Genomic DNA, 25,150 nt, shown 5'->3' on the forward strand with positions numbered 1-25,150 from the left:
AAAAGTGCACCAAAATACTTTTTATCCTCAGAACAGGGACTTTAGTTTTTTAAAGTAAGTGTCAAACACTAAGCATGATCAATATGGTCCCCGACTCTCTCTTCTTGCGCATCGTCCAAGGATCGGTGTTGCTAGCGTCGGAAACTAAAGGCTGTGCCCTCAAGTCTCTTCCTATAATTTGCAATGAAATTGTCTGCGCAAGGTGTCGGCGTGTTTCTATCCTTGTACGTTCATACAGCTGCGGGCACTGCCTTTGCCTGGAGTGCTCTCCTTTAAGCAACCTGATTTGTGTTTGCTGCAAAGACTTCATCCAAGACAGCGTAATGTTAGTGTCGCCGGTCGACAGACTTCTCAGTGCGCTGAATGCAGCTATCCAGTGTCCGCACAATAAGAGCTGTCGGGCATATTATAGTTTGTCTGCCTATTTGATGCACCTCCACACTGCCCATTATTCTAGAGCATATCTTGCTGACTCTTCGTCACAGAAAACAGCCACGGCTATAGCCCCTTTAGAAAATGGGCGCCCTGGTCATGAGATGATACTTGTTGATAGCCAGTCTCCACAGGCGGTGGAGTCTGTTATCGAGCTACTTTGCACCACTCCGTCCACAGAAAATCTAATGGATGACAGCAAGGCTCTTTATCAACTACAGATAGGAGACAGCGTATTCACTGGCACTCCAGAGGCATTACAGAATGACTTTGCCAGGATTGAGGAAGCCATTACCAAATGCTCTGTCTTCTCTCGAAAAGAGTACCAATTCATCGTAGAGAAGACCAGCAAGGCGTATACCTCCGATGGCGTTCAACAAGGGAAGGCGCTCAACTTTAACATACAGCAGCTTTTTCGGTGGCATATCTATCACTTAGCTGAGCTACCAAATGAGCTGCAAAAAACCAAGGTCTGCGCGACACTTACTTCTGTTAACTACACACCCCAGTTCTCACATCTTTTCGTCAACTTTATTTGTCAGATGCCTTCTCTCAAAAGCCTTATCATTGATAACGAAACTTTCCATTTCTCTATATCGACAATCATACAGCTCCAGAATAAAGCCGTACACCTGCGTGAGCTATATATATTTAGTTGCCATTTTGACATCGACCTTAATATGCTGAGGGAGCTCCGGACTGTATGGCTGCCAACACTAACCACACTGGTCATAGATTTTTCCGTACTCACTAAGGCGTTCTCTGGCACCTATATATCTATGCTCTCCACCCTTACCTTCATGTACCTCTCAGATTTCATGGGACATGACTACTTAGATTATAGGGCGACAGCCGCTGCTCCAGGAAAGCGGCAGGGCAAGCAGGGTAGCCTATTGTCAAATCTTTTCTTTAAAAAGCACAGCAGCCCCAGCCCCAAGGACAAGGAAGATAAGAGGTATAAGCCTTTTGTTTTACAGAAAATAGAGCGGTCTAGCATTCTTTTGAAAAGCGTTTCTGAGAAGCCAAAGACATCTGGAGCCAAGGCACGGGCACTCCCAGTTCCTATTGCATATGCATCTTATAACCATTCTTCTTCTCGTGAAAACTCTGCCCGTACCAGCGATTGTTCATGCGACAATAACTCCTTCGACAGCAGCAATGCCCCAAACATATTAGAGGACATCAGATTGAGCGCAACAAGCCCACTAATGATACTCAACTCTTATCACTCGCTTCTCTGCCAACGCTACGGCACAACCCTCGGCTTAATCCACTACCCCATCTCCTCGGATCTACCCTTCCTGGGTGCTTGGGGCGAAGAGCCCTCTGGGTTTTTCGGGCTGGTCTTTGATGGGGTTTCATATGATATCTCCACCGTGGCGCTTAAGCTTATGGAGGACACTGCAATTGAGCCACTGATCCCCTTGGGGGCATTTAGAACCTCTAAGCCCCTCAATATTTCATGTCAAGGAGAAGATGGTAAAGGTAAGCGCAAAGAAAAACGAGGACGTCATGAAAAGGGGCAAGACAGCAATCATCTTGCTAAGCACTCCCTCGCTTATCTGTTCTATACACCCTCTTTTGTTCCTTCCGGCACAGTGACCTTTACGGATTTCTGCAAGTCTTTCACTCCTGAGTGCTTGAATCTCGCTCTTCTTCTTTTTATATGCAGGTATGATGTCTCGCTGGAACATGTGCGGGTATTAGTGCTTAACTTATCCGAAACCTTAAGTTACAGAAGAAACATTCTTGATTATGTGGTCAAGTCGTTGGCCCTGCGTAGTAACGCAGATGTAGAACAGATCCTTGAGTATCGGACAAAGCTCTCGTTTATATCTCGTAGAGATGAGCCTCCACCTAAAGGTAGTGAGGCCTCTTTATCTCCTCAATGTGACCCGGACGATTCCACAGGTTATGATGAAAAAGTCGCCTTCTTTCTAGATTCCTTGGTTGCGTTACTGCCTTACTTGTATAGGATACGGGAGATAAAACTGGGTCCACGCTCTTCAAACATGTCCCTCCTTCTGCCCCCATACAACGGAGCCATTTATGTCTCTCTTTTGAGGCTGATATTTGTTGCATCGAGACGCCTAATTTCTATTCATCCAGCCATTAATTACATACTCCCTCTTCTCACTGGTGTAGAGCGCTTCAGAACGATTGACGTGTTTTACGCCCACGTAAGGTCCGTCTATGAAATGATACGTGGTGAGTATTTTAATACTCATTATCACACGCACACATCTCTCCTGGAAGACGGCAAGAAGATCGGAGACCTTGAGATGACAAGCTTAATTGACGATGATCCCAATTGCACAGAGTCACCAGGGGGGACCTTTAATAGTCTATGCAACATCACTATCATGACACCTGGTGGGAAGGGCCTGGTTTATGGCAATGAAATTGATGAGGTTCACGTGTCTAGACCCTTTCGGCCTTTCAAATACTCAGTCTCTTCATTCGACTTTCAGTATGAGATAGAGTCAACCCTACCGCCTGTTCATCCCCAGCAATTGGTAGACTTATATGGACACTCTGGAGGAAGCCTGAAAACTATAGATTCACTAGCCGACGAAACTTATATCTTCTCACACCTGCACCGATTGCTTCAATTGATGCCTCAATCCAACTTTTGTTTTCTTGATTTGCTTCCTCTCTGCCCGCCCCGCACCGTCGTGTATTGTCTGCAACTTATTAAAGAAGGTAGTGGGTCGTTTTCCTGCTCATCCTTCAACGCCATAGAGATGCTTTCCATTCCGTGCTCTAAGTTCTTTCTACTTGATACCGTAACAGATCCCACTGTCGTGCTGCTCGATACCTTACAAGAGACTATAGGATATAGAAGGTCTGGGGCCGGAAACAAATCTGATTCAACTTCTCATAAGCAAAACCGCTATTACAGCTTTGTCAAGTATAAATGTATGCTCGACAAATCTGTCTATGCACAGTCTTTGATGGCTCAACACAGATTCATTCGCCATGAGCGGCGTGTCAGACAGCAATACAAACCTTCCATTGTGACCTTATCAAAGCCCCTTGTACTCAACAATTCCTATGTCCATTTCTTCTTTAATATAACGCCGAACAGGATTGAAAACTTGTATATGGGACTACGGGCTTTTAACTCAAATAGAAAGCAAAGCGTGGAACAGGTCGACTCCTTCAGCATCGACGCTTCTAAGTATATAGCGGAGATAATCAGCAGATTTATTTTGAACTATAGTGACCTTGATTTGCTGAGCTCTGTATGCATCTCCTCTCCCCTATTAGGAAGGACCATCCAGGAGGGGCATGCATCTAACTTGGATGCTGACGTATCCAATGACAATTCTCTTGTCAATGATGATCTGGCCAGTCCAATAAAGAAGGAGGTCACTAGAGGTATCCCGGATCCAGCAGACGCTTCTGTTACTCCGGATGAAGCTAAGGACAGTGCTCAGGCACTACCTAATGTGCTTCCACCTCGACTCCCAACAGCTTCTGCCTCTGCTGTTCCAGCACAGTCTTCTGCAAAAGTCTCAGAAGAAAATAAGAGTAAGCACTCTGACAACGATCCTTGCTGCTTCGTTGAATCATGCTTGTGCTCATGCGCTGTCCACCAGTCATCTTGCATCTGTACTGGTGGCACAGAGTTCTCGTCTTTAGTCGCTATCCGGCTTATTTCGTTAACACTATTAAACGTCGATGGCCTGCTATATTCCGATGTTAATCTAATCAATAAAGCAATCTCTGTTAAACTATTACGGCTATTATCGAAAGATCTAGACTCGCTGCTGCCCACGTATAATACCATGGGATCTCCAAACAGTCGGGGGTATATGTCCTCGAGTCACACGTGTGTAGGTGTGTTTGAAAAGTATCTAGAAGAGAGTCCTTCACACTTCACAGAACTAGTCACTACGATAGATCGCTTTCTATCCATGCTATTCAGTATTCCTGCACTACATACGGATTCTACAATCCTAAATATGATTCTTATGCAACGCAATGCACTGTTTTCACAAGAGTCTTTTCAAGTCCAGAAGGCTCTAGTGTCCGCTCGAGGCACTAAAGATAAGAGTTCGCAAAAGCAAACCGTGGAAGAGCTCTCACCTGTATCGTGGAGGGTTCCTCGACTGGGACTGCAGTTTGCGCTCAATTTGAAGGGAACGCGCTTTTCTATTGATTCGTCAGCAGTCGGTACCCTCTCTGAAGTTAAGTCCCAGGTCACAAATACCACAGCGTGTACTTACACTAATTCAATTATAACCATTATCAAGCGAAGAGATGCGCCAGAGCTTGATATTGATGAGTCTGCACATATAGTTTTCAAGGATCATCCTGCGCCAAAGATCCACACGCTTGACATTCCTTCTATTGATGGACTGAGCATAATCACTGCTCTTCACAACGAAGAAGAAGCATGTGCTTCAATCATGGAATCCCCTTGTGCTCAGCAGGCTTTGGCAGAGTCGCTTTTAGATGCTGGTGGGCCACTTATTGACAAGGAGGCGGTCTTTCTTCAGGACCCCAGTATAGAGTTCCCAACTGTGCTACCCGAAGACTCGCCTTACCAGGTGACTCCAAATCTCAGGAGCTACGTGGCGTCTCAGCGCCCTGTGGCTCTTCTAACGATCTGCAAGCCTTTATTATACTACTACATGATCTTTAAAGTGCTTATAGGAGAAAGCTTAAAAAAAGGCGAGTCTTTCTCTCCATTTGACGGGCAAGGAAATACTATTCTTATCGATTCACCTAGCTGCTCTCTTTCAGACCTTATTGTTCTTCCAATTGGAGGTGCGTCGTTTAAGCCTAACACATGTAGCATTTTCAGCATTTGCAAATCAGCAATACTCACACAAAACTTATTTAGGTGGCCTTCTCAGGCGGATCTGAATGTGCTAGATGTCCCGAAGCGTCTGAGTACGAAGTACCGATTGCCACAGAACAGCTCTAATCTCAGTGAGCACTCACACACTAGCATAGATGCATATCCTTCTGATAACACAGAGGAGATCATCGTGTCTATCTATTTTGCTTATCAACTGCTCTATACTCTCTACAAACGGCCTCCCAGCACCACCGCACAGCATTTCTGCCTAAAGAAACCCAAGATTGCTCTAATCTATGGATCTGGAAAGTTGTTCAAGTGTGTAGACACCGTTATATCAGCTAAATTGCTAGCATTCCTGCTCACGCTCCTTGCCACTGGCGTGCTGACAGACGTCATAGTAGACTCTGACGTTCTCCTACGCTACTTCCCAACTTCCATGGCATACAACGCTTTTATTCTCAACGGATCCATAGTCTCTAAGCTGTACAGGAATGGAAGCCTTGTTTTAGGATGGGATGCTGTTCGAGAGGGTGTTGATATTCCCTTTGCACTGTACTTGCAGCTTTTCCATGAGATTGGCACCACTAAGCTATCGGCAGAAAGCACTAAGCCTCTCACGTATCTAGACCTGAGTGGCACGCTTACAACTGTGCAATCCCATAGTATCTATGACTATCACAACTACTCTGAGTCTCAGTTTGCCGAGTTTCTCAAGAATATTTCCACCCTCGATCAGACTATAGGGTTTCGGACGCTCATTCTTCCCACAAAGGTGCTTTCCCTCTCTGACCTTAGAAGGATCTATCGCCTTGCAGATATTGTATCCACTTCGCTTGCATGCACGCGACTGCACAATATTGTATTCTCTAGTGTTTGCAGCATCTTCAAGCTGGTCGATGATGGACCAGAGGCAAATGCCGAGCTGCCCGCGAACCAATTCAACCCACGTACCCAGATAAGGTCCCTATTTGCACTAAAACAAAACAAATGCTCAACCCTACACGTTTACAATAGAAACTGGAAGGACGCTATATCTTTCTTAATCCACGTAGGCTCCAAATCCAAAGCACTATTTACCAGAGTGTGCACGCTAGACTTTTCTCCTCCAGAAGATGACTCGGGAGACAAATCTGTGGTCATATCCGGGTTGTTTGATCAAACAGTTTCATCATTAGTACTCCAGCTGATATCACTGTGCATAGGCGTCGATAGGCTTGTAATACCGCCACCCTCGGTGAGCGAGGAAAGGGAGTCTGATATTCAAGTGCTCAAGAAGTGGGTAGAAAAAGCTAACGAAATGAAGAAACTGCAAGAGGTGGTTCTCAATCCTCCAAACAAAGATATAGCCTCTGAGCTGAGGCAATCTTTTTGCCATTTGTGCATCGGTTAAGATGCCTATGGGCTCATTGGAAAAGAATATTTAGAACATATTCAAGATTACCACCGTATTGAGAAAGCAACTGAAGGACTTCTTCGTCTCTTCCATAGATTCCCATTGAATGAACCTCATCGAGCTCTTTGGTGAATCGTTGACGAAGCTGGTCTAGAGTAGAAGAAAAGCTGTTTTCTGATTGGGTACGTGGCTGACTCATTTGTCTATTATTACTAGTGCTAGATGTCCCCGTGTTCAGATAGCGATCCATGACACTTGATAGCAGGTCAGGGTTGTTAAGGAGCTCTGTCACATAAGGAGAATTCCCGAATTGCTGTCTAATCATGTGCTGAAATAGAGGGCTATTAAACTGTTGCCTGATCAGCTCTGGGTTTCTCGCCATCTCACGAAACATCTCTGCCATCATGGGATTGGACCTGATAAGGTCCATCATCGCATCTGGATTTATGGCACCAAAGCCCCTGGAGCCCAGCCCGCCATCTTGAACGGTTGGGGGTGGAAAGATTGGCCCCTCAACGATCTCATTCTGCAACATCTGAGAGTATGTCATTGGAAAACCTGACTCCGAGAAGCGCGGATTGGTTCGTCCAAGAGTATACGAAAATAGACCTTCCTGGGATGCAGCGTTGAATAAGTTAGTGAACAGCGAATTGCTCTCGCTGTTGAATAGGTTCTGCAAATATTCGTAAGCCCTAAGGCTGTCTGCACGCTGCTCCTCCGTCGGCTCATCCGCATCTTGCGACCTGTTCAACCCAAATAGGTCTATCGGAGGGCGCTCCATCGACTGGAGGTTGGCCTGTAGGCGATTCATATCATGGCGCAGACGTTCAAGCATGGCAGCGCCACCCGGCGTTGTCGACATTTGAGTGATGGAGCTATCCACGTCGCGCAAAGCAGCCTGAAGCTTATCGGGGTTGCACATTAGTTCAGTAAACATTTCAATTGCCTCGGGGCTCTGCATATGTGCCGCAAGCTCTGGGTTACTCTGGAGCATCTCTCGCATCATAGGACTGTTGATAATGTGTTGCCTAACGAAGTCCTTGTTACCCAATAAGGATCTAACCATAGGATTTCCCGAGAGTAGAGAAAATACAGAGTCCATAGAATTCATGTTAGCATTAGAAAATAAGTCTCCCGGGGCGGCTGGGAACTGTGGCTGTTGCTGTTGCTGCTGTGGCTGTGATTGAGGGGCGGTTGACTGAAAAGGCGCGGGTTGCTGAGTTTGCTCAGCAGAAACCGGCGGTGCAGTCTGTGCTGGCGTCGGGACCGCGATCTTTGCTTTCTTTACCGATATGTGGATAACACTACCGCTAGAAATCCCAAAATGACTGAGAGGCTTGGAACCAACAAGCATCTGTCCGCTGTAAATAAGACGCACCAAAGATGGGTCGACAGACAGTTTCAAGCCAACCTGGGTGCGTAAATCATCAACAAGAGCAGTGTCCGGCACAGAAAGCTCGAAGTCGACGCTCTTGTCCAGGGGGTTCTTGATGCATAGGTCTAACATTTTAAAATGAAAAGCCAAAATTTGAACCGTATGAACCTAATGCGGTCAGTGTTCGTCGGTCTATTGAAGATCCCACATTCGCAAAGACTCAGAGCTGGGGTATGACGATGTGTCTTGTTTTTCAATAAGGTCCAATTGCCCAGTTCGTGTAAGTCCTAATAAGCAGCAGCCCGACACTGCATCAGCAACGTTGATGCAAAAGGAGGGTGTCACGATGAAGTCTTGATAGACGCATGCGAGCGTAGTGATTGCGTTGGTAGGAAACCGTGTGGTACTGTGAGCAATAATCCCTTTACTTATGTCGATAATGTAGAAGCAGCCAGCATAATTCCCGATGCCAGAAATTACGATCAATAAGAACTCATATGGCAAAAGTACGTGATTATAAATTCCGCTCAATTTGGGCAGAAGCCACTTGCGGGCCGGCGTTAAAGTAATGCTAATCCAGCGGGCATCGACGGGGTTATGCCTGTTGTATACAAATTCCCAGAGATCGCTAAAGGATTTCTTTCCGTTTGTTCCCCCGTGCAAAAAGACGCGGTCGTTAGCAACAGCCATTGCGTGCCCGTATCGTCTCGACGGCCTTTGCGTTTCCGCTCTTTGCAACTCGACAACAGTTCCCTCGTGGAGATCGACTATGTGTGTATCATTTAGGATGTCAGTTAATATTGTCCGTCCTCCAAAGATCAGCAGGTGTGTATCAGAAAGGAGTGCAATAGCATGCTCCCGCCGTGGCAAGTGAGGGGCGGCGACGGCCCGCAATGCAGTGCCAGAAAATATCAAAAGATCGCCCAACACCTTCTTCTCCTGCCTGTTGTACCCTCCATGAATGACTGCAATCTTTCCATTGCACGCAGAGGCTGTTAATATGCGGTTCCGTAGCAGTGGCGCACGCGCATAAAGAACAAACCGAAGCTCCCCGACAAGTGTGTAGTAAATCTCATTGTACACTGTGGTGATGAATATGCGATGGTCAATGCTGAACATCTCCCCTTGAGACTCCGCGAATACACGTTCGTGCGTCTTGATCAGGCTATAAGGAACGGGCTCCATGAGCCACCAATTTTTGTCACTTTTGTTACCTTGTTACGGTTGATAGTATCTACGAGATTTACTACTGTGCGAGAGCAATCTCTCATTTGTTTCTTGCTAGGGTCAGCCGTCTATGGATTGAATTGGTTGCCATTTCTCAATGGGTCTACGACAGATCGGGCAGTCCCTTCGATTCATATCCACAAGCCTGTTTGAGCACTCTACACAGGCACACTTGTGGCCACATGGCAAGCACTCCATTGTACAGCAAGCGTCAAGACAGATGGAGCATTGCCCCAGCTTGTCCTCCTGACCTTTATACTTCTTCTCCAGAAGAAATTGAAGACCGTTCCCGGCCAGCAGACTCATGCACTCCTTGTTGTCTAATTGCTTGGCTATCTGATAGGGAGTTACCCCAGCAACGTTTTTCATGTCGTATTCGCGTTCAATTAATAGCTTAATGGACTCAATGGACCCCTTCTGCGTTGCAAACATGAGCGCGAACCAACCATCGGGCCGTGACAACCGAGCCTCAGCATCCAGAAGCTCGCGTACGCACTCATGCTTATTGGCAAGAGCTGCACGCATGAGCGCTGTGAGACCGTTGGAGTCAGTCAGGGTGCTTTCCTTCTGGAGTAACAAGGGTATTACATTGGAGTTTCCATGGGAGGCTGCAAACATCAGCGCAGTCAAGCCGCAATTATCCTGCCGCCCACCATACTCCTCCAGATACGCCGCGACCTCATCTCGATCGCCCTTACACGCAGCTTCCATAAGCGGCGTCAGCCCCATTGCTTCCTTCTCCAGTGCCAATAGCTTTTCAACCAGTTCCGTGTTCTTAATGAAGATAGCGAAGTTAAGGGCGCACAATTTGGTTGTGGTGGTCAGACAGGCCTCCGTATCTTTAAGGAGGTCAACGATGCTTCCGTGCTTATAGACAGTGGCGTAGATAAGAGCGGACCACCCGTCCTTGTCCTGCATACGTGCCTCCTTCTGCATGAGCAACTTTGCCGAGTTATAGTTCCCTAGGCGAGCAGCATGCATAAGTGCCGTGCGCTTCATGGCATCTCTCATCCCGGCCTCGTGCTCAAGAAGTAAAGGAATAACGTCAGATGAGTCTCGCATGGCTGCAATAATGAGGGCCGTGTTGCCCACACTATTGACGGAGCCGGCCTTATCTATATGATTTTTAACATTCGCCACGTTATTGTGAGCCGCAGCAACCATAAGACTGGTGTCCCCTAGAAGCTCCACATATCTGGGCTGTGCCATGGAATGATTGGCAGAAAGCGAAAGTTTTTTGTGATTCTAATCTACCATTCTAGACATCAAGCTTATCTACTTTCGTCCAAAGAGCTCGACGAACCTGGTCTGCATCAGCCTTAAGTTGGATTTGGTGGTACAGCGTGCAGAAAGCCCTCTCCATCACGTCTCTGAGGACATCGAATTCTGCTGCCCTTGAATTGGTCTCACTGGCAACCGCTTCATCTACCTCATAAACAATTCTATGGAGCCGTGTCAGAGTCTCATCAACAAGCAGCTCTCTGTCCTTCCATTCTGTATCCCAGACGGTACCTGTGTTCAGAAGCAGCTGGTGGGCTTGCGTAGTCTTGCTTATTGACGTGGCAAGCGCATCCTGAACTTTTACGCCGTCACATTCTATTTGCTGCTTGAGCTCTTGGAACAGTGTGCGCATATCCTCTTCTACCTTTTCAAAGTGCTGCTTCCATAGGGTGTCTGCCTGCTGAAATACCGAAGAGAAGGATGCTAAGTCATCTAGGGCGGCCCTTTGCTCAGTCATGCTCTCCTGCACCTGTCCCTTGAGAGACGAGAATTCTAAGAAGGTATCATCGATGTACTGCCGAAGCTCCTTGGAGGTGTTGTCGAGCATTCGCTGAACATCGGTAAGCGTTGATGACTTCATATCCTCAAAGGACCCCAACAGAGTTGCTTGTGCTGTATCGATGCGGCTAATGGATGAGTTAATCATCTGCACGGTATTGTTAAGGCCTTGAATATCGGCCTCGCGCCGCTCCGTCTCTTGCTTGATCAGAGATGTCACACTCTGCTCCGCTGCCTGTTGTGCTTCTGAAATCACTTTAGGGATTTCTGCCACTGCTGACTCTACCTCAGAGCGAATACTTTGAGCAACAGCGGAAAACCTATCTGCATCTTGCTGATATAGCAGCTTAAGGTCATCAAAGGAGTCTCTGGCGGCAGTCTGTTGCGTCATCATGTCTGCTATCTCTCCCTTGAGACTAGAGAGGTTTGCTTCTAAGGCAGCAATAGTCTTCTGTATTTCTCCTTGCCCCGATTGTAGAGAGTCAATCTCCTTCCGTGACTCACTGCGGATTGTACTGGCTAGTTCCTTAATACTTGCTGTCTCTTTTTGGAGCTGCATATATCCCTGTTCAAACTCAAGAACCTTATGGCTGTCGCTACGCAGTGCCTCTACATCTTTTCTAATGTTCTCAATGCTCTCTTGCAGAAATGACTTGAGACTGTCGATGGAAGCTTGGGTGCTCTGAATGAAGTCCCCTACCTCCGACTCTACTCTGTCTGCAAGTGACAGATCGACCTTATGATCCAACAAGGTACAGACTTCATTTCTTGTGGGGCACTTGAGGACCCTTTCTTGAACAATGATGGCGGCATCTGCAACCTCCTGGAGCTTGTGGCTTAGGTAGGTTATTTGTTCCTTCAGCTTAAGTGGGACCTCAATCTTCCAGTCTTCGTCATTCATCAGGGCTACCGGCTGCTTATCTGCCCCACGGCTGGAATTTGTGAATATTTATTAAACTGCATTCTCCAGAGCACAATCCTGTTTGCTCGCTGATTGCGTCTCTGCACACATCCCATGGGATGGCCCGATGTGCTGTCCTAACCGAAACCGGCTGCATAAGCCGGCCACGCCACAGACCTGAGCGGCGACAAAGCAACCACTCTGTGACCCCGGCTGGAAAGTGCCGAGTTTGGGACTCGAACCCAAGACCGATAGATCTTCAGTCTACCGCTCTACCATCTGAGCTAACTCGGCGACGGTTGCCGCAAATCGGCAGGACATGTATTTTTTTCTGTGTTGTGCCCGTTTACTGGCGCGATCGGGGCGTGTAGCCTGCAATCTCGACGATCCGCGGCCGGACGTTGTACCGCCACGGCGCGGCGACGTCATTGAAGACCTTCTGGCGCGCAACCAGCGCGTCGTTCCGTCGGATCGAAAGGCCGAGCTCTCGGGCGCAGCTCAGAAACTCGTCCCACCAGCCGAGCTCGGTCAGGAGATAACGCATGATGATATCACAGTCTCCCAGAAGCTCCAAGTCCCAGTTGTGCGGCCGTCCAACCGACTCCAGGTTAATGAGCACCTGCGGCACCGTGCGCGGAAGCTTCCCCAAAATCCCGCTAACTGGCTTCACGCGGAGCGAGGATCCTATTGCAATAAACATATCTGCTACAGAACAATCGTCGTCGATGAACTCCTCCAGATCTGATGACAACTTCTCACCAAAGAATATGATTTGAGGCTTAAGAATTCCCCGAATCTGAAGGCCACTCGACCTTCCGTCCGCATGCTGGCCCGAGCTACTGCAGAGGTCATCTAGCTTTATCTTGAGATAGCAGGGGTCATCGCCCTCGGTTACCTTGTCAAACGGGAAATTTGTGCGCACTGTACTACTAGAGGTGTTGTTCAGCAGCTCTTCCAGGCGTGGAGTAATAGAGCTTCCAAGGGCGCTTCTTACAGCAGCCTTAAACTGATCCCCGTCGCCATCCAGCAAAGAGCCAGCTGCATGGACGTCTGCAAGCTCCCTTTCGCAAAGGAAGCTCCGTCGAAACGATTGGAAGCACTCTCGACATAACGGAAGGCACGCCTCTTCAACCACTGTTCGACGCAAAAGCTCCATGGGGAACTTGGCCCCGCAATCAATGCACGTAAACGTATGAAACGATCCATGGCAGTTGATGATGTATTTCTGTGTGATCTGCGCCTGGACCTCAAGGCAATCGATATTCTGCGTATAAATCCTTTGTAGCTGACCACGCTTTTCTAACAATCGCATAAATAGATGCACAACAGTAGGCTTGAACTGAGGTCCTGGGAAAATCTCGGGGCAAAAGCGATAAAATGGTATTGGATTGCCCCTGAAAAAGTCAAGATTAAACATGTCTGTGGGCTTCTGTAGATTGTACTGCTGCAACCTATTGTAGATTCCATTTTTGCTGCGGAAATCGGGGATCCCTGCCGAGACAGAAATCCCTGCTCCCACCAGGAAGATGACCTTCCTTGCGCGTCTGAGCTGGTAAATGAATGCCTCAGGAGATGTACATGACGTAATTCGCTTGCGCGGTAGCTTTACCTCCAACAACTCCAAGACAACCTGCTCCAAGAACTCCAAGAGCACATCGTTTCCAAAGGAATGCTTCGGAAGCTTCAAGCCCAGGTCAGCGAGAATCTGTGTTGGAGGAACACCAAGTTCTAGTAAAGAAAGGATCCAGAGACGAAACCCGCCCGGAGAGATGTGCCCGGATAGATCGTCTAGAACAGAATCGTCGTCCTCGTCACCCAGATGCTCCGTTGCAGAGGGTGCAGTATCCACTCTGACGAGATTCTTGGATCCAGGATCATGGATGGCCGGAATCCGCATGTCGATGTGGACAGGATAGTCGCAAAGAGAGGTAACAGATACCTCCCGAGATGCGAAGTCCGTTGCAGGAATGAGTTCTTCGTTCTCTAGGCCAGAGTGTAGAAGGATGGCTTCGAGAGCCGATTTCATTTTTCTAAACCCTGAGGCATTTAGGAAGTAACGACTGTATCATTTACCTGAAGGCTCATCAGTAAGGCAAGTGCTTTTGATAAGATCTCCGGCAACACGCTTAATGAGACCCGTGAAGGAAGAGGAAATGAGCTCTTGAGCAGCAGCCCTTTTAGATGCTAAAGGCGAGTGATAATGCACAGAGACAATAGCCGCAGATGAACAAGGCTGAATGGAGAGTTCTGAGATCACGTAAGGCTTCGCCATTGTCTTCAAATCGTCTGTAAGGCTTTCACGACGCCGCTGTAGCTTCTCGACCAGATCGTTGAGCTGATCATCATATTTCGGTGTGATTCGAAAGTGAAGTGCATCCAGCTCCTGAGGCAGGGTGGTGGACTTTAGCAGCACACCGGCAACAGCGTTGTCGCCAGACCCAGCCAAGTAGCGGGACAACGGAGATGACGTGAACAGACTTACGTCATAATTAGGGTCCTGCAAAAGCTCGCAGTCCAAGGTCTGAGTATCACAAAGGGGAACAAGAGAATAGTCAGTAAAGTGACTAATGGGAAGCGAGCTGCTGGTGTGTGCTCTATATGTTGCGCCAGGGTCTCCGGCTTCTTCAACAGAGATATCTGGGGCAAGGAGAGACTTTGGCCAGCGGGTAATTGTGTCCCATACATCACTATTAAATGTTCCCGTGCTGTCGCCACCACTTGAGCTTATTATTCCAACAAAGCTGTGACAGTACGACGCCCAATGACAATTCAGAGGTGCATAGACACATTTCCCTATTGTGTTATGGTAGCTAGCATGACGAATTGCTAGTTCCTTGGTAGATGTTGAGAAACCAATTGCATCAAGGATCGTCTTGAATTTAGTGAAAACACTGGATGGAAGTCGTGTTATATCTACAACTACATTCTCTGAGGCAATGACGTTTGCATTCTGCATCAATGCAAGCTGAGACTTGGTAGAAAACCCTAACATTCCAACAATGGCTTCACCAGTTGAAGTCTGTCCCGTGATAGCGATGGATGTTGGAACACGAAGACTCTTAGAATAAAAGAATGGGACAAGCGCTTCGGTGACTCCGTCCACGGTTGCCTCCTTAGCTTCTTTGGACTCCTTCTCAAGCAAAGACTCAAACTTGTTATCACAATCTTTCTTAAGGTTGACAAGTTCGTCTTTGCAACCCATTAGTTCAGCAAGCGATGAAATAGTTGTTTCAATGTCTCCGGGAAGGAACATGTCCATTCCGTCCCGACCTACAAGATCGAGGGCCTCCTGCATCAATTGTTCATTGGCAAACACGTCAGCTGCTGTCTTCTCAGGGTGGGCATTGGCATAGAAGCGGAGAGCCTGATTAACGTATCCAGCTGGATCGCGATTAATAAGCACTCTAAGTGCCTCATTTGGAACCATTTCTGCCAGGAAATTGAATGGAGCAACGGTAAGGCTTGTTCCGAGGATAAGCAACATGCTTGTCTTTTCTGCATCTCCAATTATCTCGGGGGCAAGCTGAAACTCCGAAGGTAATTGCTCTCCAAAGAACACTATCCTGGGCTTTAAAACCCGACCGCAACGTGGGCAATGTGAGACAGATTGGTCCATGGCTGCAGCACGGAAAACGTTCTGGTCTTCCACTTGGTAGGTACACACACCAGAGACATTCCCTAGACAGTACAAGCCTTTACAATAGCTTCCATGACACTGCAAAATACGCCGGGGAGACACTCCTGCAAATATTTCAAGCTCGTCGATATTCTGTGTGTAGATAAATCGCACAAGACCCCTATCTTCTAAGATCTTAAAGAAGTGGTGTGCCATGGTGGGCTTATACTTGTAAGACGGGAAGATAGATACTGACAGCGAGGAGAACGGTCGGGGACGCAAGCAGTAGTACGAGAGATCAAACATGGAGGTGGGCGTTGGCAAGTTATAGCGTTCGAGTTGAGAGTAGAGACCTGTTCCTTTGGAACGAAAATCCGGTATTCCCGCTGCGACAGAAATTCCTGCACCAGCAAGGATGACAATGGATTCTTTCTTGGCTCTGGAAATACTCTCTACGAGGCGCTTGAGAGTCTGCCCATAATTAGCAGGCATTTATTTTGAACCCAGATTTACTAGTGTCTAATATATTCTGATTGGTAGTGGTTAGCTTAAGGGATGATCTTAGAGTGCGTAGAGGCAGGCGGAAAAGCAACGAAACTGATCTCTAACGCCTAGTTAGAAAGATGACACAGGGTACTCAACGTCTGCGTCTATAGTCTCGATGGTCGCTCTCGCTCTCCTCTTCAAAGTCAATGACCTCGGATGAAAATTCATCGTCTCCTTGCAGGTTGTCTGGCTCTGATGTCGCGCATGAGCCCGTGATCTCATCGTCTTCGTCGTCCTCATCATAGCTATTCTCTTGAAAAGCATCACTGTCATCATCCTGCTCTTCAGAGGAGGACTCTGAGTCTGACTTGAAGAAGGCGTTCCAGCTACCGCCCTCGAGGAACTCAACATAGTCCTCGCGCTTGTTATAGTACTTAGCAGTGAAGTCCTTCCACTTAGTCGTCTCAGGAGTAATATAGTACTTAATACCCATTGCATTGACCCAGTCTTGTAGCTCGTGAACATACTTACTTTGAATGGAGCTGATAGTGACAGGGTCCATGCGTATGTCTCTGTAATGAAAAGTCATGTGGAATGTCGAATCGCGATACAAGTTCAGATTCTCGAAAACCACCATGTCTAAGTCTTCCACAGCAACGATGAACTGGGTCTTTGGTTCCATGCACCCCAGTCTCCTGTTCTTATATATATGGAATGTCTGGTTGCCTTGGTAAGAAGCAAAGAATGATGGGTAGTTTCTATCTCGCGTACAGACCTTAAACAAATGACCAGCATAGATAGGATTCTTTTCCTCATAGGCGTGAAGTGCGTCGTTCATGCACGATAGAAATTGGTCGTAAATTTTGTTTGCCTTTCGCATGTTTTGTGCAGCTGCACGCTCGTGCTCGACCTCTTCTCGGTCGGTCTTTGGCTTAACGCCACTACTCAGCCTCACGCCGGTCTCAAAGTTGCATAAGAAGGTAATCCCGTTCTGTGGCTTTGTAAGGACAGTCTCGTCATACTCACCCTTGGGAAGATCTCCCAGGATGAGCTGCTTTATGGATGTTGGGGTTCGAAACATGAAGTAGAGGATAGCGATGTGGGAGGAATCCCGCAGCTTTTCAAAGACACACGTCTTAATGTTTTTATAGAGCAAGCAGATCTTTATCTGCCTTGAGGGGTTTCCATAAAGGTACAGCAGACCATTCTCATGGACGTGTAGCCCTCCTCCCTCTTTAGAACGTTGCCGCTCGATGTTAGGCCGTACCTGTAGAGGCTGGTTAAGGTTTGAGCTAGAGAGATGGAAATAGTACGGATTGCTGGACTGGAACAGGGAGATGGTTTCTGGCTTCAGTATTGCGCTCTTCACAGCCTCGCCCATCAGATTGTCTATATCCATGTCAATTTGGATTGGCTCATTTCTATGTAACTCATTTTGCTGCTTCTGTCTGAATGCCGTCAAGTGATTGGTCAACTCTTCCACTATTTTTTCTGCTTTGCTTGCGGCACACTCAAAGAGAATCTCCTTCAGAAATACATTAGACGTGCCATACAGCTCTAGCTGAGGGTAGTTGTCTCGTGCCTTACCAGTCACAACACCTGGAGCAGCCAATTGCATCCTTATAAGAGTAACACCGGCCTCATTGGTCCCAGCAATCTTAATGCTATGAATCATGTTCGGATGAATCGGAACAGGCCTGCTGTTAATCATAATAAAGAGAGAGTCAGAAGTGGTCATCTTATAGATTATTGAATCATCTCCTCCTATCGCTGACGGATAGTCGTTGACGCTGGAGAACGCCATAGCAATCTCTCGCACCACACCTTCCTTACGGAATTTCTGTCGTCCTGCACGAAACCGTTCCTCTATACGTTGCTTAAGCTCCAACCCTAGGCGAGCCTGACTCTCGTTGAGAGCCTTTTGCCTGCTAGCACGCTCCTGACGCACATGCCGGCGCTCTTCTATATTGCGATCACGCATAACACTGACCTGCACATCTGATGATTCATCGCTTTCAGATGACTCTGAAGGTTGAGTGAGAGACGTAGCCAACCCACCGGCCTTGGTTTCTCCCGACTCTGTGATCATAAAGAAGCCTCGCAGACATGCAGTTGTGGAGTTACGCATGTTGTCTGGCCCTGTCAGTACGTGCTGCGTGTCATTGGAGTGAGCGAGTGCCAAAAGGATAGTATCTCCATAGACAATGTCAAATGAAATTCCCTTATCTGGAATTGTAACATGAGCAGCAGTAGTAAGGAAGAGCGGGGTAGAGCCAGTGATTATAGTCTCTGCGGTCCTTTTGCTAAGAGAGTCTTGCCCAAGACAGAGAGGAGCAAGCCCAGAAGAGCGAAGTGCCTCCAGAGCTTGTTCCTTCGTTGTAACACCAGCGCCCGTGGGAGCCCCACAAACACCCCCTAGCTCGAGCTTGTCAAAGGAAAGAGAAATGGAGAGATTGGTTCGCTTGCATGTAAGTGTGCTTGAGGTGTTGGCTCGCGCACTAAGGAGTTGCTCTGCTAGGCTCGATAGCGAAGTGTTTTCTTTCACCAGATCAAACGACTCCCTGTGTACTCGCTCAACTGCCTCAAAAGCAGACCGTACAGCTCCTGCAATACTTATATGGGCGCAAGCGACTGTTCTAGCCACGGCTCCTGTCATGCCATTCCGTGTGACAGCGCAAATTACGTTTGTCAGGGCGAGCCGACCAGGCTCTGGTCCAGATGCAGAGACGATTTGCAGCTCATTGACTACACTATGCCCCAACACAGATGCGTGGAGTGCTCTACGTAAGACGGTCGACAGGCTGTCATCTAGAGTGTCTTTAGTGGCTGTGCTAACTAGAGACACGGAGGCTGTGAGCCGGGACGTCTTGTTAAGAGCAAGAAGCTGTTGCTCTGTAAGTTGGATATATCGAGCACCAGAGCCAGCAGATAGCTCTTTGGAAATGTCTGCAGAGCCCCCACAGGCCAAATTGATGGCGGCGTCTAGCATCGTTCGCCGCTGGGACTCCAAGCAACGACCACCCCCGAAAGTTTTCTCTAATGCGTTGTAAACTTTTCCATAGCATGATAAGGCCTCTTGGCTGGCAGCGCGAAGTAGGCTGTGGTAACCACTTGGAATAAAGGAAAGAATATCTAGAGCAAGTTCAGTTACATCGATATTCATAGAAAAGTTTGGCATGCTTGCAATCTGCGCTCTGAGTTCTTCCATTAACTTGTTTCCGCTCTTCTCAATAATAGAAATGTCAGCAGACATAACGCCAAGGGTTCGTGTCTTGGACGCTTTAAGCCGCTCCATTGCTTCAGCAAGACCTGGAGGAGGCTTGCCTTTGCCCATTAGCAATACCTCTGTCTCGATGTTTTCAGAAGATCTTCCCGTGAACAAGGAAAGCGTCTTGTGGGCGCGCTCGTTAATGGGGAGAAATAAAACAGTCCTCTGGGCCTTCATAAAGAGGACCGGCACACCTTTCATGTCATTTCCAGTCAGTAAGCGTAGCAGGGAGGCTGTAGCAGAAGATGGAGACGCCGTCATAAAGTCGCTTGTCTGGTAAAGCCAGAAATTGTCCGCCTGAATACCTTCGTATGCGTCCCATCTCCGGAAGATGTGATGCACCGCCGCATGGTACATGGAGATACTGCTAGACTCTGTCATAGTTTTTTAAATCCATCCTGTGCCCGAGGATTTACTGGCAAACTAAACGACTAGAAGAGGTTCCGCAGGATACCACTCATACCCGTAGAGAGAGTAGCCCGCATGTCGAAATCGCTTGAACATTCAAAGACCTCATAGTTTCTCTCCAGGTTCTCGCTCACCGTTAGCACAGACGCAAAGTTTTTCTTCTGAGTGTAATCGGGAGCGCTCCACACTGTTGAGAGAAGGTCGCCAAACATCAATACAAAACCCTCATAGCAGAGCTGATGAGACCGGAGAATATGGGAGAGCTGATTGTCATGGAGGAATTTGAGAACTGGTATCAATCCAAAAGAACATCCGGCTCCTCTTGCAGACCGTTCAAAACACTGAACCTCTGCCGAGGGGTCAGACCACAGCAGGTCACTGAAGAGACAGGAAAGTCCTTCGGGGAAATCTCTAAATCTACATATGGTATGCATCTGATCTATTATTTGAAAGGATGGAGAAAGCCCTGCATGAACTGCAAATAGCTCATTTTGGATTAAGGCAGCAATAGGCAGCGCTTCAAACGTGTCTATCATCGCTCTCCAAACATCCTTTTGGTGATTAATATCATAGTGTGAGAATTTAGCGCGAATCTCGTCTTGAAACCCATAGGATTGACAGATCTTTTCATCCTCGTGGTTCCCACGGAGTAAGTATATGGACTTGGGGTACTTTATCTTAAGCAGGAAGAGGTAGATGATGACCTCCAGTGAGTGAGTCCCTCTGTCAACGTAATCACCTAAAAATAGATAAGTAGACTTTGGGACTTCCCCAGCAATCTTGAAAATTTCAAAGAGGTCAAAGAGCTGCCCATGTATGTCTCCTATGACAACGATTGGTAAAGCAAGAGAGAGCAAATTTGCTTCTGTGAAGAATATATCTCTGACCAAGTCCGTTAGCTGTATTATCTCGATATGGGTAGGAAGCCGCTGATGCCGGTAAATATTGTGAAGAAGGACATCGACATCTATTCCTGGCATCGTTTCCGAGTATTTTTAAATTAATCCTTCCTGCAGAGATTAGGGACTTCTTGGCACTCTCGTTCTAGCTTCGCCTGTCCCGATGACTCGCTTCTCTGGCTCTACTCTTACTCCAGCCAGTATGGCTGAAACCCATCACTTTACCACCTCTGAGCTGCCAAAATCGAGCATGAGCATTTGGCAAACCATTCGAAAGGGGCCCGTCCGTACCGCCTGGACCCTAACTAGCTATATCACCGCAGTACATGGCGATGCTATTTCGTGTATAGATCTTTTGCATGTGGGGGCAATGCGCTACGTTGCCATTGGAAGCTACGATGGTGTAGTCTCCATATGGAGTGTAGTCAGCCCAACGATGGTGCATAGGAGGCAGAAATTTACACTCCAGTCGGCTCCTATGCGCACAATTCAAGTGGCTAGGGGCGCCATTATTGTCTGCAACGGGGGGCATATGTATCATTTGGTGCTGGATGAGCAGCCCCGTCTATTGCATGAACTAAATCGTCCACTGATAGCTGCAGATCTTGCAGTACCGTCTCCCTACCTCGTAGCCATTTCGAAAAGTAACTGCATCATTCTAGTGGATATTTCTGCGGTCTTGAAGACGTGCCCTGGGGACGAGAGCGAACAGCCTGCAGAGCTGAGCAGAAGGCAACCCAAGGAGATACTGATTTCAGACATTGTAGAATCCAGCCAGCCCAGAATGTGTGCCACTGATCCGGATGGAGCCAGTGAGCAGATTCCACAGGTTACTGAACCGACAGACTTTCGACCTACCACTCCTGCCAATGCTATAAGCAACGCCCTAGAGGATTCAGAGATAGAAACCGAAGATGTGTGCACGCGGACGGCCTATATTGCTTGCGCATGCCTTCTGACACCCACTTATGTTGTGTTTGTTTGCTCCCATGGATTCTTTTACCTCTACAACTTTCTTCGGGAGGAGCTTGTGTTTAAATTTCAACTACCTCGCAATGCAATCGCAACATACATGTCTGCTGCCTACACAGCTTCCACGACTGGGCCTTTTGTGGCAGAGAAGGTGTATATCTCTGCAGCAGATGGGTCTCTGACGGTCTGGAAGCTTGCCATCGAGAAAAAGGAGCTGCAGCCTATCGCCATGAGATCAAACTACGGTAGTGCGGTAAGCTGCATCACGCTGTCGAACCCGCAATTTGTGGTGCTGGGTCTCTCCAACGGGAAGATCAAAATCTACGAAGTAGACAACATCAGCCACAGCATCGGTGTCTGCCGGGCCGTACCCGACGACCAGACCTACCAGACGGCTGGGATCGCCTGCGCTCTGTGGCTGGACCAAGACACCATAATCGCAGGCAGCTGGGACAGGGGGGTCTTCGTCTACACCCGCCCCTGCGAGTAGGGAGCGCCAGCGGGTCCGGCCGGCGAAGATTGAGAAAAGGAGCGGGGTGCAAGCACGCGCCAACGGGCTCCCGCGAAACCAGAGGTCCCCCAGCGACTCTAGACTGAAGCTGGTGCTAACTGTCTCTGTTTTTGTTAACCACGCCGCGCTTTTATTTCCAACCGCCTATTTCAATTTAAAATGGTTTACTCTGGGGACGCTACCGGTCGTCGAAATTCCGAATGACCTGCTCATAGGAGGCGACGCCCTTGTTGAACTTGGTCATCAACGTTGCAATAAGCCCTCTGTTGTCCACAATTAGACTATAGACACTGTTTGCTATTGCAATCAGGCGAGTCATCTCAATGGCCTCTCGCTTTTTCAATAAGCTAGTCATTCTTTCGCTCCCCTTGACGCCCCGAGGACCGCTTTTCCCTTCCCTACTCTCTTCGTTGATTGTCACGATCTTTCTAATGAACTCGTCGTCTTCGTTGCTAATTATACAGAAGGTTTTGACTATGTGATGAGAATAGACAATGCAGTCATTGAACAGTGTATCCAGAATATTAACTACGTTGTTGCTCACTAGGCCCAGTGACATAATGAGCCCATTTGCAAATGCTGACATTCCCGAGACAAGGTCATCCAGAGACTTTGCGTTAACAAGCGTATCTTGAAACTTTGCTATGCACTCAGTCAAGATTGTGACATACTGGAACTGCAAGCTGTGAATGAAGTCAAGCATGGTGATGAGCATTTTGTATGCTACCCCAAAGAATATTATGATAGGGCTCTTGTCTGAACGCAAAGCATTCGCATACACCTCTATCTTGTCATGTGGTACTCGTTCCAACTTCCTCAGTCGCTGTAAGGTTGTCCATGCTTTTTGGAGCTCAATTTCAGATACCTTTGCTCTCAGAATATGCCTGAATACTAAGTTAAGCCGCTCCATAACCGGTGTCGTGAGAACTAGATTGAGTGGATATGTCACATCGTATTGCAAACCTAATAGATTGAGGACTTTAGGATCAGGAGAATCTGTTGCTCTATCGGGAACATATGTTTGTGGGTAGAGCACGCTATTAAGATGATGTTTGAAAAGCTCTGGGCACACAATAACGTTCATTCGCTCGTTGTAAGGGAGGTTTGCTAGCGATGAGGTCTTGATAACCATCTTGAACTTACTTCTTATTCGAAGGATATTCGCCACGCTTCGCGATAAAACAAGCTCGCTGATGGCAGACTCAACGAAGCACGACAAGAAGTCTCCGGCCATAACCAGATAGAAGGCATATATGTTTTGAAGATGACCCCTAAAGTCAAGATACTCAGGATTGATGAAGAAATCAAGCACCTTAGTTTGAACACGCGCGTTAATATCTATGAGCTGTTTATATAATCGAATATGGGCCAGCTCTAAGTCCCCAGTACTTCCGTCGCCACAGACCAAGGAGGCAACCGTCTCCTCCCCATGCCTAAAGCCTTGAGTAGTCTCTCCGGATGCTTCAGCAGAAAGCAGGAGAAGCTCCTGACCAGAAGCATTTGGGCCTTTGTCTATGTACTGCTTCTTTTTCCACTTCAGTAGAACGGTGCTCCTCCCAATATCACACAGATGAGTTTTGATGTTGTTGAGAAAAAGAGGGACCTGTGCATCGTCTACTTTAAACATTTGCATCCACGTGTTAATGGTTGTCTTCCCCTGCTCCTCTGCTAACTCCGTCGAGTGAGACTTCCTGATGAAAAAGTCTGCTGCATCCGAGTCTGGGATCACAGCTTCATTGATGTATCTGTCCATTATTCTACCCAAGGGTTTTAGCGATTCGGAGAGCAGATACTGGAAGACTTCTTTCACAGATAGTCCACTAGACTGTAGCACAGCTGTTTCTAGCTGTTGCAGTAATGCACATCCCCTCACCACCCCGAGTCTACTACATAGGTCGGCAACATTCTCTAAAATAATGTGTATCTGTTTCGTTTTGACCTCTAAAGTCTGTAAACTTAGAGATCCTCTTTCAGCACTGCTCTGCATTTTCCCATAATGCTTTTTCGACAAGTCTGCCAAATAAAAATCATACTCTTTTATTATGCAACGCAATGCTTGAGAGAATGCGTTAGCTATCCGTCCATACTCCGGAACTTGGTGTGTGTAAATGGTGTTGACAATTTGAAAACGCGCGTGCGCATGGACGAGGACCCTCTGCGTCATTGCTACCAGTGTAGCCGGCAACTCGGTTGCGACTTCTTTTCTGATCGTCACCACGTACTCCTTATTCTGCTCAGATACCTGTAAGTAAGTTGTCTGCATGCACCCTTGTAGAACAGCGATACAATCGGAGACAAGTAGGTGTTCTTGCAGCAGGCTATCATTCATTACCATGGGCTGTTGTATATGCGCTAGAGATATGAAGCTTCGTGAGACAAGATCAGATTGATTCTGCACCCCAAAAAACCACATGGGAAACGTGATCCCTGCCTTTGAAAGCTCCATATTAGCATGCTGTGCGGACTGTATGGCAGTATTCAGTGCTATCTCGTTCAATGCTGATTCTCGTTCAGATTTTGTAGGTAGTGACGAAATTGCTTGCTGCTGCTGTAAAGTAAGGAGCGGCTTGGTTCCAGTATGCTTGCCTGCTACCTGGTCTTCAATGAGAGGTGCTGCTTGAGGATCAATCGCATTCATAAGCTTGTTCATGTTCTGTTGGGATAATGGCTGAGTGACGGCTCGCTTCTCCACTGAAGTTGGAATAACCGGCTGCTGAGATGCTTCCTGCTTCGGAAGAGCAGCAGTCGCTGGGTGAGATGCGATGGCAGTAACAAGAGACGCTACGTTTTGGGTTGTATTGTTTGATGATAGCGCCGTTAGCCGTGTCATCACTGACTCTGACTTCAAAGGAGGTATGGATGGCTTAGAATCTGCAGGCTTGTCGGTAGTCTTCTCCGGGCTACTACGAGTGGGATGAGATACCACATTGCTTCCCAGCCTGCTGTACTTATTAACCAAATCCTGGACCTGCGAGGGAGGAGTCTTCCCTTCTGTTGCGAGCTTGGGACTTCTGTGTAGGTTTAACAGTTCTTTTACTCGAGGGTCGGCAAACACGCTCGACATGATTTG

The 25,150-nt window shown here is 47.6% G+C and overlaps 11 protein-coding genes and 1 non-coding gene across 12 annotated transcripts; 2 read left to right on the top strand and 10 right to left on the bottom strand.

Annotated features, from left to right (window-relative positions):
* Positions 1–74: 74 nt before the first annotated feature.
* GL50803_0017431 (uncharacterized protein) lies at positions 75–6,635 on the top strand (the record flags this gene model as incomplete). Its single annotated transcript, XM_038045927.1, has 1 exon — positions 75–6,635. One exon carries the CDS (start codon positions 75–77, stop codon positions 6,633–6,635), a length of 6,561 nt encoding a protein of 2,186 aa, XP_037902040.1.
* Positions 6,636–6,648: 13 nt separating this feature from the next.
* On the bottom strand, positions 6,649–8,145 carry GL50803_0015270 (putative Ubiquitin protein; the record flags this gene model as incomplete). Its single annotated transcript, XM_001707663.1, has 1 exon — positions 6,649–8,145. One exon carries the CDS (start codon positions 8,143–8,145, stop codon positions 6,649–6,651), a length of 1,497 nt encoding a protein of 498 aa, XP_001707715.1.
* A 60-nt stretch (positions 8,146–8,205) lies between these two features.
* On the bottom strand, positions 8,206–9,198 carry GL50803_00102263 (Kelch motif-containing protein; the record flags this gene model as incomplete). Its single annotated transcript, XM_038045606.1, has 1 exon — positions 8,206–9,198. The coding sequence occupies one exon, from the start codon at positions 9,196–9,198 to the stop codon at positions 8,206–8,208; it is 993 nt and encodes a 330-aa protein (XP_037902041.1).
* Positions 9,199–9,300: 102 nt separating this feature from the next.
* Positions 9,301–10,449, bottom strand: GL50803_0010703 (Ankyrin repeat protein 2; the record flags this gene model as incomplete). The annotated part of the gene is made up of 1 exon (XM_001707664.1): positions 9,301–10,449. One exon carries the CDS (start codon positions 10,447–10,449, stop codon positions 9,301–9,303), a length of 1,149 nt encoding a protein of 382 aa, XP_001707716.1.
* A 49-nt stretch (positions 10,450–10,498) lies between these two features.
* Positions 10,499–11,920, bottom strand: GL50803_0010705 (uncharacterized protein; the record flags this gene model as incomplete). The annotated part of the gene is made up of 1 exon (XM_001707666.1): positions 10,499–11,920. The coding sequence occupies one exon, from the start codon at positions 11,918–11,920 to the stop codon at positions 10,499–10,501; it is 1,422 nt and encodes a 473-aa protein (XP_001707718.1).
* A 221-nt stretch (positions 11,921–12,141) lies between these two features.
* GL50803_00t0021 lies at positions 12,142–12,214 on the bottom strand. The gene has a single exon. It is a non-coding gene; the product is annotated as a tRNA-Phe (tRNA).
* Positions 12,215–12,266: 52 nt separating this feature from the next.
* On the bottom strand, positions 12,267–13,946 carry GL50803_0010707 (NAD-dependent histone deacetylase Sir2; the record flags this gene model as incomplete). Its single annotated transcript, XM_001707669.1, has 1 exon — positions 12,267–13,946. One exon carries the CDS (start codon positions 13,944–13,946, stop codon positions 12,267–12,269), a length of 1,680 nt encoding a protein of 559 aa, XP_001707721.1.
* A 39-nt stretch (positions 13,947–13,985) lies between these two features.
* GL50803_0010708 (Sir2 family protein) lies at positions 13,986–16,028 on the bottom strand (the record flags this gene model as incomplete). Its single annotated transcript, XM_001707670.1, has 1 exon — positions 13,986–16,028. One exon carries the CDS (start codon positions 16,026–16,028, stop codon positions 13,986–13,988), a length of 2,043 nt encoding a protein of 680 aa, XP_001707722.1.
* Positions 16,029–16,173: 145 nt separating this feature from the next.
* GL50803_0017430 (DRE4 protein) lies at positions 16,174–19,671 on the bottom strand (the record flags this gene model as incomplete). Its single annotated transcript, XM_001707672.1, has 1 exon — positions 16,174–19,671. One exon carries the CDS (start codon positions 19,669–19,671, stop codon positions 16,174–16,176), a length of 3,498 nt encoding a protein of 1,165 aa, XP_001707724.1.
* Positions 19,672–19,721: 50 nt separating this feature from the next.
* GL50803_0010711 (Serine/threonine protein phosphatase) lies at positions 19,722–20,678 on the bottom strand (the record flags this gene model as incomplete). Its single annotated transcript, XM_001707673.1, has 1 exon — positions 19,722–20,678. The coding sequence occupies one exon, from the start codon at positions 20,676–20,678 to the stop codon at positions 19,722–19,724; it is 957 nt and encodes a 318-aa protein (XP_001707725.1).
* Positions 20,679–20,760: 82 nt separating this feature from the next.
* Positions 20,761–22,059, top strand: GL50803_0010712 (uncharacterized protein; the record flags this gene model as incomplete). Its single annotated transcript, XM_001707674.1, has 1 exon — positions 20,761–22,059. One exon carries the CDS (start codon positions 20,761–20,763, stop codon positions 22,057–22,059), a length of 1,299 nt encoding a protein of 432 aa, XP_001707726.1.
* Positions 22,060–22,258: 199 nt separating this feature from the next.
* GL50803_0017429 (Spc97 / Spc98 family protein) lies at positions 22,259–25,144 on the bottom strand (the record flags this gene model as incomplete). The annotated part of the gene is made up of 1 exon (XM_001707675.2): positions 22,259–25,144. One exon carries the CDS (start codon positions 25,142–25,144, stop codon positions 22,259–22,261), a length of 2,886 nt encoding a protein of 961 aa, XP_001707727.2.
* Between the last annotated feature and the right edge of the window lie 6 nt (positions 25,145–25,150).

This window comes from Giardia intestinalis, chromosome 4, assembly GCF_000002435.2.
Source record: "Giardia intestinalis strain WB C6 chromosome 4, whole genome shotgun sequence".
Classification (NCBI taxonomy): Eukaryota; Fornicata; order Diplomonadida; family Hexamitidae; genus Giardia; species Giardia duodenalis.